The following is a 13,291-nucleotide window of genomic DNA, read 5'->3' on the forward strand; positions in this document are numbered from 1 at the left end:
CCCCAATGTTCATTGCAGCTCTATTTACAATAGGCAGGACATGGAAGCAACCTAAGTGTCCATCAACAGATGAATGGATAAAGAAGATGTGGCACATATATACAATGGAATATTACTCAGCCATAAAAAGAAATGAAACTGAGTTATTTGTAATGAGGTGGATAGACCTGGAGTCTGTCATACAGAGTGAAGTAAGTCAGAAGGAGAAAAACAAATACTGTATGCTAACACATATATATGGAATCTAAGAAAAAAAAATGTAATGAAGAGCCTAGGGGTAGGACAGGAATAAAGACACAGACCTACTAGAACACGGACTTGAGTATATGGGGAGGGGGAAGGGTAAGCTGTGACAAAGTGAGAGCGTGGCATGGACATATACACACTACCAAACGTAGGGTGGATAGCTAGTGGGAAGCATCCGCATGGCACAGGGAGATCAGCTAGGTGGTTTGTGACCACCTAGAAGGGTGGGAGGGTGGGAGACACAGAGGGAAGAGTTATGGGAACATATGTATATGTATTACTGATTCAGTTTGTTGTAAAGCAGAAACTAACACACCATTGTAAAGCAATTATCGTCCAATAAAGATGTTAAAAAAATAAAGTAGACCACTTTCTTAAATAGTATATAACAATTTTATCATCTTTTTTTTATCAGCATACTATTCCATTTTGTGGACATCTCTAATTTGTTTAACCCTCTTTCCTATTAGTGGATATTGAGATTATTTCTAGTCTTTTGCTAATATACAATCAATGCTGTAACAAGTGATCATACATGTTTGCTCTCACATGGGTAAATATGTCAATAGGACAAATTTCATCTAAGTTAATGAAATTGCATTATCAAACAGTATGTACATTTATGACCTGATAAATTGCCCTCCCAAAGGTTATACCGATTTACACTTCCACCTACAATGTATGAGAGTTCCTGTTTCTCCACACCTTCACTAATATAGTGTGTTATAAAACTTTTAGGTATTGTTCAGTATAACAGCTCAAAAACGTGGTATCACATTTTCCTCTTATGATTGAAGTTGAGCATCTTTTTTTTTTTAAAATATAGGTTTAAGAGCTATTTTTCGTTCCTTTTCCATGACGTGCTATTTGTATCCTTTGTTTATTTTTCTGTTAGGCTGCTGATCTCTTTCTTAAGGATTTATAAGAAATTTTATACACCTGGGGAAATTAGTTTTTTGTGGTAACAGTTGTGAAGAGTTTCTGCATGGTTTGGTGTTTGTCTTTTTTATTCTCTTTGTTATAGTTTTGGCCAGGTGCAGAAAACAAAAGATCAGTGTATTCAATCCGAAAATGTATCAGTATTTTCTTTTAAGACTCTGGTGTTTTTGTCAGAGTTAAAAGGCCTTCCTTACCATAATAGAAAAGAATATGAAAAAGAAAATACATATGTATGTATAACTGAATCACTTTGCTGTACACCTGAAACTAACACATTGTAAATCAACTATACTTAAATAAATAAATAAAAAGGCCCTCCTTTTAGTGAGCTTGCAAAATAATTCTCACATGATTTCTTCTAATATGTTAATAGTTTCATTTTTACATCTAAATCTTTCCTCCGCCAGGAATTTTTCTTGATGTATTTGGTATGAGGCCTTCTTTCAGCTTTATGTTTCTCCAGATGGCTGTTTAGTTGTCCCCAAATCATTTTTTAATAAACTGTGTTTTCCCCACTGATTTGATTGTCTGCCTTTATAATCCTGTGAAATTCCCAGTGTGTTGGGTCTAGTTTGAACTTTCTGTCCTGTCCCATGGGCCTTTCTGTTATTTTATGTGCCAGTACCACATGGTTTCAATCATTAATTTGTTTAATAATCTATCAGAGCTGCTTCTCCCTATTACTGTTTCTTTTCAGAGTTTTTTTTGGCTATTCTACCTATACTTACTTTCTTAACAAATACAGGCCTCAATTTATTTTATTCAGAATGATTTTCAAGCAGCACTTTTTTGCTGAGCACTGCTGTGAATTCTCTACCAGAAGGGAAACCCAGGGTATGTAAGACAGTGTCTCAGATCAGACCATAGAGCTTTCAACCTCATTGAAGAGGAAAATCATATGTCAAAGGCAGCTGAGGCTTCTGCAGCTGAGCCCCTTGCTCTCCTGAGCTGGCTGAGCAGAGATCCCCAAGCCAGCATGTGACCTGATCACTATGGCAGACCTCTCCCACCTTCTTCCCGCTGATGACTCTCACTGCCAGTTCACCTTGGACAATGAGCTTGAAGTAGATTATGTTTGGAGTATCTGAGCAAATATAAAGCAGTTGCACTGGAAGGTTCAAGCTTGTGGTGGGTTATATTTGTAGGGCATATTCTGTTATGCCTACAAGTTACTTTACTCTGGCAAAGACCATTAACCACAGCTCTAGAATTAAAGTAGATGAAACTGTCATGCTTTTGCCCTAAAATCTTTCTTCTTTTATCAACATCAAAATGATAAATGAATATAGAGATGGCTTAATGTGTCATTTTGATTACTTTAACTCCCCCACAAGTTAGCCTAAAAGAGATCATATATATTTATATTCTATGGATCATATGGAATGTAATGGGAGTATTTTTACAGTTGGATTTTAACTCGACATGGAATCAGATGTTGAAAAACTGTGATGTTTAGAGTGTTTTCATTTTCTGTATAGAATATTGAGTACATTAACGTAGCTCTGAATTTGGTAAATATTATTTTACAGTTAATAGTTGACAGCCCTCACCCTTGACTCCAAAAATAACACTTTCTTTTCTTCCTACTTCACAGAAGGGCTTGACCTTCCAGCTGCCCCCCACATTTGGGGTTCCTCAGGACTTGGCCTTGTGTCCTGTCCTCTTCATTTTCTCTAATTTTTCTTTTGATCTCATAAAACTACCTAAATACTGACACCTTCCAAATTTATTTCAGTAGTCCAGACTTCTCCTCTGAGTGACTTGCATATCCTGCTGCCTACTTGGCATCTATACTCAGATGACAGTGGCCAAAATGGAACCTCCCCACTCCTTGCATCCGACCCATTATATTCAGGAAGTGGCACAGACATCCGTGGCATTTGACAGAGTAGAAATTCCGTTGTCTATGATTCTTTTTTTTTTTTTAAATCACTCCCACATTCAGCCCATCGGCAAATTCTAGCAAGATCTCCAAACTATATTTCTAGTGCACCACTATATTCATTTCCATGGCAACCCCTACTCACCCTGGTCTAGGTCAGGGAGATACTAACTACAACTAATCAGATGCAGTAGAACTTCCTAACTAGTATCCTCCCTTGTAAACTCTGGTTTTCCCACAGCAGTAGGATCAGCCCTTTTATCTGTAAATCACATCATGTCATTCTTCTGCTTAATACCTTTCAGTGGATTCCCACTGCACTTGGACTGAAATCCAGTCTTGACACTATGGCCAACAAGGTCCTGAATGTCTGGTCCATCTTTGGCTCTTCAAGCTCATCTCCTTTCACTCTGCCCCTTGATCATTAACTTTCAGCCACTCTGGTGTTCTTTCATTTCCTTAAGTATGCTAAGCTTTTATAGCCCATGGCCTTTACCTGTGCTATTTCCTCTGCCTAGAATGTTCTTCTCCTGGCAGTTTATGTGGTTGGCTTTTCTCTTTGTCCAGGTGTTGCCTTAAACGGTACTTCTCAGAATGTCTTCCCTGATGACCACATCTGCTGTCACCACCAATTTATTGTTCTTTATCTCATCTCTTGTTTGTTTCCTTCATCGCAGTGTCCGCAGGCATAATTACTTCATTAAATTGCTTTAGGTCTGCTTTTTTGATTTTGTCTTTCTTTCCTGGTGAAAGATAGTTCCATGGGGCAGACTCTCTGCTATAAATCCTACTGTGTGGCTAGTATGTAGCGCAGTGCCTGGCACATAGTGAGTATTCAGTACACTGGATATTTAGTAAATAAATGAATAAACAAAGGAGTAAGCAGCAGTTAAGGGTGGGGGTTATGTGAAGAGTAGAGGAAATATTTCTTTCTTAACTTTGGCATTGAAGTATGTGCTGTGATAAAACTAAGAATTAAAATCATTTTAGGTGTTGATTAAACCCCTGATAGTAGAAAGCAACTACATGGTAGAAATCTTCTGTGGGGACGTTACTGAACTTGCTATGGAATTGCAAAATTATGCTGCTGCAATGCCTGAACATTTAATAGGATGTGTTCTGTACCAATTTGGAAAATGTCATAGATTTATTTCACTTATGTTCTGCATTAGTATTCTCATCTCCCATGAGCATGTATCATTAGCGTTAGGACCTGTCCAGTGATTAGTTAATCAATATTAACTGAGAAATAGCAAGGTAGTTCATTTTCCAAGCATTTATTATTCTCTACTAGGTAGATGTGGATCCTGTCATCAAGGAGCCTCACAGACAAGTAGGGGTGACAGTCTGACAAAAAAATCCTTATTGTCCTCTATGGCAGCATCAATAAGAGGCACATACAGGGATCATGGTGTAACAAAGGGGGGAGTTTTGCAGATTTGTCTGGGGCCTGGACAGTGTCCCAAAGGAGGTGACTGTGGAATTGGTCTTAAAGGAATAAGAATTTGCTAGGTGGAAAGACTTCCCAGTCCTTAAGACAGAATGTACAAGGACATAGAGGCACAATTAAGGTAGTATGTTCTGAAATCTGCAACCAGAGGAAAATGTAAGAGTAAAGGGCAATGAGATTGAAGAGATAGGCAAAACCAGATTGCCGAATGGGGGGCTTGGAATGGTTTTAATCTTGACGGCAAGATTATATAATTTACATTTTCAGAAGGTCATTGGAGGATGGAGGATGGCTTCCAGTAGGAGGAATCTGGTGGTGGAGATAAAAGGCAGGGAAGAGATCACCCAGGAAAGTACAGAAAGAAGAGTCAGAGATGGTCCTCAGTAGAGCAGGGGCACTTGAATGGGGAGGGGGGAGGTGCTTTTTAAGGAAACTGAGATGGATTCTTCAGCGTGGCAGCAGATGAAAAAAGCAATATGTCACATAAGCCAAGAGAAAAGATCTTTTTTAGGAAGGAAGGAGTGATTTATATCAGACAGATCAAGTGAGATAAAAATTAAGATGGAAGGACCAGATCTCATAATTAAGGTATTTTGAGTGACCCTTAGCAAGAGCTATATTGGTGGGGTGATGGGGAGAGAAGCCCCATGGGGGTGTTGAGGCATGAAAGAAAAGTGAGAAAATGAACACTGCTTAGGGCAGACATAGAGCCAGTGGGGGTCCTTGTTTGTGTTGCTTTGATTTTAATGAACAGTACAGATTTGGACTTGCTTGTATACTCTGCTGAGAGGGAGAAAGCACAGGAACTAGGCTGTCAGTGCAAGAGAACTGGGTATTCATGTAACATTGCTTTAAATAGGTGGAACAAAAGAGAAGGGAAATGAGAAAAGGTGAGATGTACGTGAGTTTGTGGCTGTAGTATAAAATAGAGGTATTTCTGATACTGGGGGAAAGTGTACTGACGGGAGCAAAATTGGCTCTAGAGGAGAAAGATGATTGTTTAGAGCAGAAGCTATAGGGAGCTGGGGCCTGATCACAGGGATGCTAAGGGTTCAGCTGAGTTTGAAGGCGCAGGCATGTGGTGACCCCAGCCCACCTGCAGGTCTTAGATGTAAAGTTACCAGGGCAGGTCCCCCAGAATATAAAGGAGAAGGCTGCTGAGAGTACCGATGACATAATGGTTGAAGTGATGGTAAAGAATAGAGAGAACCAGCCTAGTTAGGGAAGTGAACAGAGGAGGCAATGAAAAGGGGCCTGGAAAAAGAGAGTAGCCTGAGGTCAGAGGAACAAGCGCTCTCTAAGTGATGGGAGGAGGGCTAGGCCTGGAAAGATATGAGACTGGAAGTAATATATGAGAATTATACATTTCTTTACCACTTACCTGGGAAGGTACTCATTCTGCACTTAAGCTGCTGTTGCCCAGAATGGTGTGGGCAAAGCCTGTCTTGGAATTGTGCTCAGCTGGAGTCTTGGTGCTTGGTACTTCTTTTGGGGGTGGGTTTGATTTTTTGCCGAGTCGTTCAGAGCCATGTTTCGTGAAGAAAGTAGACAAACTGGGTAATACGATTTTCAGTAGAAATGGAAATGTAGATTTAAATAACAGTACTGTTTTTCTTACGTGACTTATACGAGGCCCTGATAGCAATTTACAAAGAGAGCAGTGATAGCATCCCTAGAACATACAGAGCCTCTCAAAGTAACTAGTTGGAGGGATACATTCTTTTGGGCATAAACACCTTAAAAGATTTTGGGGTCACATTCCTTTAGAGTTATAAAGTACCCAGTAAATACTTACTGATATAAAGTTTAGAAGATGTCTACCATTATTTCTATACAATCTTTTGTGTATCTTTATTAATGAAATCCTTTATGCCAACGTGGTATTGAAAGTGGTGAACTGAACAGGAATATTTATATAGCCAACTTGGCAGCTTTATTTATGATCTGCTTCTTTATTGGACACTGGAAAATCTAATTTGTACTGTCTGTTAGCATTTATTTATCAAACACTTTGACGTCCCTAGATGAAAAGTTATGTTAAAGGCATACCCAAAGCCATTATGTTGCCATAACTTAATTTGTTAAAATTTTGACAAGAGATTCTGCTTATTCTCTAACTTTCTGAAGTACCAGAAAGAAGTGATCATTTTGGTCCTCAAATTCCTGTCCTTGCAAAGTAGCGCTGATGGCAGTGTTTGAATAACAGCATGGGCAGTAGCTATGACCTGCAGAATAATTACCCTAGAGTGGGAATTTGTAACCATTTAAGTGGTGGGAAAATGACTCTTTTTTGACCCTAGAGGAGCAGAGATCATAGAATCCAGTCATCCTGGGGGTCTGCTCAGCCAACTTCCTTTGCGACTCACTTACCTGAGAACACACTGTTCTCACTTGGGTTGCTTTCATCTCATGCTTTCTACATAAGTTGGCTACTTACCAAAAGGCAAAGAATATGTCATCTTTCTCAGTGGGGGAGCACTGTCGGCATTCTGGGCAGACAGGTCTTTTGTGTGCGTGGGACTCTCAGAATCGCAGCCTGCTTGGCACCGCTGGCTTCCTGGCTCTAAATGCCAGTAGCCTACACAAGTCACTGTGGCAGTCAGAAATGTCACCACACATTTCCAGATGCCTTTGGTTGTTTATGGACTAGAGCCTGGGGGACTTGTTTACTGAACAGCCAGCGAAGACAGGAAACATTCTTTTTTGTTCCTTTTATGGTCGGTCTGTCTATCTATCGTCTATCTATCTCCTTTTTCTTTCTTTTCTTTTTGTTTTCTTTCATTGTGGAGTGAAGAATGACAGAAATAGGAAAAAGGAAACTTTATTAGAGAAAGAAAGATGGAAAACAAATTAATAATCCAAGCGAAGGCTATGGGAGAGCAGAAGAAAAGAGATAAAAATAGAGCAGGAGCGAGGAAGCTGGAAGAAATGTTTTTGCCACATTTGACTATGGTCCCTTGTGATTTCCTCTTGGAAGCCAAGAATAAGATTTCCTTTAAGAACACTCAGGCATTGTTGCATTATAGGGTATAATTGATTACAGAGGCACTGTAAATAGATTTCACTGAGAATATGGCTAGAATTGTGCAAGGTTTAGATCCAGACCCTGAAAGAGGAGAGCAACTTGTTATAAGGCAAGTCCTTCTGACTTCATCTAAGGAGGAGATACATTACTGACAGGCCCAAGCCCCTTATTTTAAAATGATGTCACTAACGTGATTGTCCATGGGCATGGGCTCCAAAATATCTTCGGCTCCTGTATAGCAAGTTTGTAATTTTAATTGTTAACAAAATAAAATTCTCCTTTTGTGCCAATACCATTTTCTTAAAATAGCGTACCTGGCTAGCATTTATTTATTTATTATTTTAAAATAAATTTATTTATTTATTTTTGGCTGCATTGGGTCTTCATTGCTGCACGCGGGCTTTCTCTAGTTGCGGCGAGCAGGGGCTACTCTCCGTTGCGGTGCGTGGGCTAGCATTTAGAAGTTATGACCTAGAGCTCGCCATGATTGCTAAAAGTCACCTGTTATGTATTTTAAAAATCTGCACTAACACTTGTGGACCATTCATGCCATACTGAAGCTGATTTTCTACTTTATTTTTTCAGTTGTTCATGGTGGACAATGGAGCAGATGACTGGAGAATAGCCATGACTTATGAGCGTATTTTCTTCATCTGCTTGGAAATACTGGTGTGTGCTATTCATCCCATACCTGGGAATTATACGTTCACATGGACAGCCCGGCTTGCCTTCTCCTATGCCCCATCCACCACCACCGCTGATGTGGATATTATTTTATCTATACCAATGTTCTTAAGACTCTATCTGATTGCCAGAGTCATGCTTTTACACAGCAAACTTTTCACTGATGCCTCTTCTAGAAGCATTGGAGCACTTAATAAGATAAACTTCAATACGCGTTTTGTTATGAAGACTTTAATGACTATATGCCCAGGAACTGTACTCTTGGTTTTTAGTATCTCATTATGGATAATTGCTGCATGGATTGTCCGAGCTTGTGAAAGGTAAGTTTGTTTCTTTCCCTGAGAACATAATTTGTCTTATGGTGTCCTCGAAAGTGGGAGAAAGAACACATTTTAGACTAGAGGCATGTAGAGACTCACTCTTGAAAATCTGGGGTTCTCTAATGGGCTTCTTATAAATGAGTGCAACAGAACTTTTCTTAAGATACCTTGCATACAGCAATGTCTTGATGATTATGTATTTTCTAATTTAATCAGTTTTCAGTAGAGGGCTGCCTTTATAATCCTTGTCAAAACTTGGAGACCTACAAATTGCATAGGAGACTTCCATCAGAAACACTTGTTTAATGGTAATACTGAATCATTTTGGCACCTCTTTGGTTATAGTATTGATTATTGTTGAGACAGAAATACAGTGGAAAAGTGGGGATGCAAGATGTCTGAACTTTAGGGAATGTCTCAAAGTGGTTTGTTGATTGTAGTGCCTATTTATAATAGTGTTCACGTGATTACTGATAAGGGGCTTATAGGTATATATTTGGTTTTATTGACCTCTCAACAGTTAGTGAAAAGAGACTGTGTGTATTTGTTTTATTGTCTGAAGAGCTCTGGTGGTGTAGAGCCTAGACACGGTCTCAGAACTCAGGAACTGTTCAGTGAGTCTAGGTTAATCAGTTAGAGCATCTGTGATGTTAACCTTGCCATTTAACAAACAAGCAAAAATAGATTTGTTACATAAACAGGAGGAACTCTATCATAATGAGGGGGGAAACTCTTGTGACCTTGGTGAAGAAAATTCCAGTTGAAATTAGCAATAGACATATAGGAATGACTTAGGAGTTTATAGAACTGTTAAATATTAGGATGTTGGTGTTTGTAGTAGCTAGGTATTTTTAAATTTAGTTTTTGAAAATCAAACATTTATATACACACACACAAATAGTTTAACAAAGGAAATATCTGTATGAGAATTGTTGCAAAAATAGCAAACTCAGAACACACCTCACCCATTTCTATTTTCCAGAAGCAATCACTTTAAATTCCTTTAGCCATTTCTTTAGTAATTGCTTTCCATATTTCTAAATGGCATTGCTTATTTGCTACCTTTAGATTTTTCATCTAGATTTTTAGGGAAGTTGGAGTTTTAGTTTTCTTTCACTTTCATGTACACACTTTCCCGACTCTACCCCCCAAAAAAGTAATTTTTCTTCTCAGTAAGTTATGTAAACACCAATAATCTGTATTGCATATTTACATTATTATGACTATGCAAACTGCACTTATAGTTGAACTATGTAGTATATTATAAACATTTTGCCTTTTCTGCACATTTTTTATTTTCTCTGGAATTAATAATTGCCTCTTTTTATTTGCTCAGTGTTCTATATTGGATTTATATATTGGGGAAAATCTATCCATTTCACCTTGAACTTGAATTTCTGGAGACTTTGTAAACTGCTTCTCCATCGTATTGGAGATTTCCTTTGCCTTGTTTGTATGTTGAGTACGTTTTTTCTTGAACCTCATTTCTCCCTTTCTTCATTTATTCCCTCATGTTGGAAACTCTATCTTCCAGTAGCTTCTGAGGAAAGGTACGGGGTGAGAGAGATATTTTTTGCGACCTTGCAGGTATGACAACATTCATTCTTGTCTCTTGCTTCATTGATCACTGGGCTGGATAGAAAACTCTAGATTGAAAAACACTTTCTCGCAGAATATTGAAGACTTCATTTTCTTCTGGCATCCAGGGTCCAGTAGTCTGATGCTATTCTCATTTTTTAATCCCCCCCTTTTTTTTTCTGGAAGCTTTTAGAATCAGTGATCTAAAATTGCATCAGGGTATATCATGGTGTGATTCTATTTTAATCCAGTGGGCCTGTTCAATCTTGGAATTAATTTCCTTCGGTTCTTGGAAATTTTCTTGAATTATTTAATGATTTTTGTTCCTGTTTTTTTGTTTATGGATATTGGCCCTCCTCTATTAGTTTTTTCTTATTTCCTTCTGTATTGTCTTCCATCTCTGTTTTCCCTTCATATATAGAGGATAACCTCAATTTACCTTTCAAACTCTTTCTTTTAGAATTTTATTTCTTCTTTACTGTGTATTAATTTTCAAAGTCTCATATTTGATCCTCAAATGCCCATTTTTTAAACTAGTATCATGCGCTTTTTTTTATAGATGTACTGTTTTATTTCTCTAAAGATGTTAATGATAATGTTTGAAATTTTTCCCTTTGTATATTTTTTGTTTCCCCAAAGATGTATTTTTCTGGGATTTTTGTTTGTTTGTTTTTTGTTTTTGGCTTCTGTCTGTTTTAGAAGCTTTCCTTAAGTATTTAAGTAACCTTAGCTGTCCACTCATACTTAAGATTGAGGCACTAAAGACCTGATTAGAAGCTTTCTGTACATATCTAGAACTTGTCGACTGTGGACTTCACTACAGGATAACTTAGGTGGGTGCATGGAACACTGGTTTCAGTATCTTTACATATTTTTATTTTTCTCTGAACAATCCGAATGGCTCATGGGAAGTGTTTTTTTACTGTCCTGCCATGAAAGTGGATGCTTGGGTGGCAGTGTTCTGGGAACTGAAAGATGGGGCAAAGAAGGGGTTTCAGCCGTTAATATGTGATCATGTATTTATCTTCCTAGTTGCAATGGAATAGGCTTACTCTCTCCAGTGCTTAATGCCCTGCAGTTAGCCCATAGACCTTGTGTTTTACCACTCCAGACAATATTTGCAGACTTCTTCCAGGTTGGCAAAAGGCATTACCGGTTACACAGAGTGCAAGAGGGAATCCAGATGTCTAACTGCTTTTATGCAGTATTTGAACCTGTCCTCACGTTGAAAGCTCTGTCATTGATCTCCTCTCATAGAGGTACTGGTGCCGAGAATTCCTGAGTCTTTGGTGTGTGTGTGTAGGCAGGGGCAAGGTTGCTGGTTCTCAGTGCAAATATGGTTGCTTCCTGACTTTTCCCCACTGCTGGTCTAGAATTCTCCTTTCTCAAGCTATCACTGGTCAGTTGGCTTTCTAGCTACTTTATTACCGTCTTGGCACTCATAACCCCTGTGGGGTTGTGCTTTTTTGATTTGTTTTCTAGTCATTTTAAGGGGGTCTAGGGAGGGAGCTGAGGCCAGCATGTTTGGTGAGTCCACCTGCCTTTATGAGAAATTCTGTAGTGACTAGTTTTTAATATTATGTACCTGAATCTTTTTTAGAACTTCTCTACGTAAATATGGCATTTGAGGGATTAAAGTTTTTCCTTTTAAAGAAAGGTAGACTGCTTATGGTCATGCTTTGTTTCCTAGCAGTCATGGTATTTAGAGGCTTGTCATATTTTCTGGAGCAGCTGTACCTATAAAGTTTCAAGAATAAATATGGAAAACCTTAGTTGATACACCTATTTAGTTTATGAAGATTACTCTTCCTTAAATGTTGTGCATAACAACATAGCAATGGAGATAAAAGCATTTGAACAACACATACACTTATATGGGTGGTCCCTAGTGCATCTGCTTCCCAAGGGCCAATTCAATAGCACAGCTTCAAAATTGTGCACATGTCATTCATTTTCTTTTCAAAATCGTTCATCTTAGCTTTTTAACCCATTGTCCCTAAACACAGAAAGCCTGAGGCAAGCTGTGCCAAACCTTCTCACATCCCAAAGTATGTGTGTTTTTTAATGTGCTGAGATTGTTAGACTACGGATCATCCTTGTTTTCATATAAAAAGGCATGAGAAAGTGAAAATTGTTTCATATCAAGAATGAGAGTCTGCAGCCAACAGTTACCTAAAGGGAACAAATCCATGGGTTGAGGAAGGGAAAGAGCCCACAGTCATGACTGGGACAATCATGGGATTTAGTCCCAGTAGTGCAATTTAAGGGTTCAGTGACCTCGGGTCAACCAGCTTGCTTCTTTTTGCCTTGGATTCTTCATTGCAAGCTACATGGATTGGTAAGCTTTTCTCTTCCAAAGATAACATTTTATAATTGTACAAGTGTTGAAAAGAAAATCATTAACCAGCATTGTGATAGTAGGAGATTTTCCACATTCTGTTTTTCATTAAACTTCCCATTTTGCTACACACAATCTCTAGACTGTAATGTGTAAGATACAAAGATATGTTTTAAATTTGCTTTGTTTTTCCAAGTTAATTTTGAACATGCTGTAGCCTGCATCTTTCACTTCCTTAGATGTTTACTCTCTGGCCTTCCTTCTGGAAGGCCATCCATCCTTCTCTCCTTCCTTTCTTTCCTTTGTGAAATCTGTAATACTTAAATATAATACACAACTCACTTATTATTTTGTTTGGAGTTTGGATTTGAATGAGCTCCACCAGGCCCATCTTTGATTCATCCAAATATTCTTTCCCTATAAAGGGGGACTCACACCTGACAGAAATTCTCTTCTTAGTTTATTAGAATAACTCTAAAAATATTTTTTAAAGGAGAGAGATTTTGAGAGAGAGAGAGAAAGGCAGATGGCTTTCTGGAGCAGTTTGTTTTGCAAAACTATCTGTCTCCTTCTGCTGAGCACAGCACATCTAGAGGTTTCTGAAAAATATTCTCCACTAATGAGGAGGGCATCCTATAGGAGGCATCTAATCCTGACGGTATTACTTTCCCTGGCAGATCATGTACCTCTGATTTACCTATAAGTTATAAGAACTCTTTTTTTTTCTTTTCTTTTTCTTTCTTTTCTTTTTTCCCTCTCTCCCTCCCTCCCTCCCTTCCTTCTCCCTCCCTCCCTCCCTGCTTTCTCCCTCCCTCCCTCCCTCCCTCCC

At 38.6% G+C, this 13,291-nt stretch overlaps 1 protein-coding gene across 2 annotated transcripts in view; it reads left to right on the top strand.

The window, feature by feature from the left end:
* KCNN2 (potassium calcium-activated channel subfamily N member 2) overlaps nt 1-13,291 on the top strand; it is a 184,959-nt gene that overhangs the window by 36,492 nt on the left and 135,176 nt on the right. For both annotated transcript variants that reach the window (XM_024122151.2, XM_028493134.2), the window contains exon 4: nt 8,128-8,546. In XM_024122151.2, the coding sequence (XP_023977919.1) occupies nt 8,128-8,546 (419 nt within the window). The remainder of the gene's footprint in view (nt 1-8,127; nt 8,547-13,291) is intronic.

This window comes from Physeter macrocephalus, chromosome 8 (genome assembly GCF_002837175.3).
Source record: "Physeter macrocephalus isolate SW-GA chromosome 8, ASM283717v5, whole genome shotgun sequence".
Lineage (NCBI taxonomy): Eukaryota > Metazoa > Chordata > Mammalia > Artiodactyla > Physeteridae > Physeter > Physeter macrocephalus.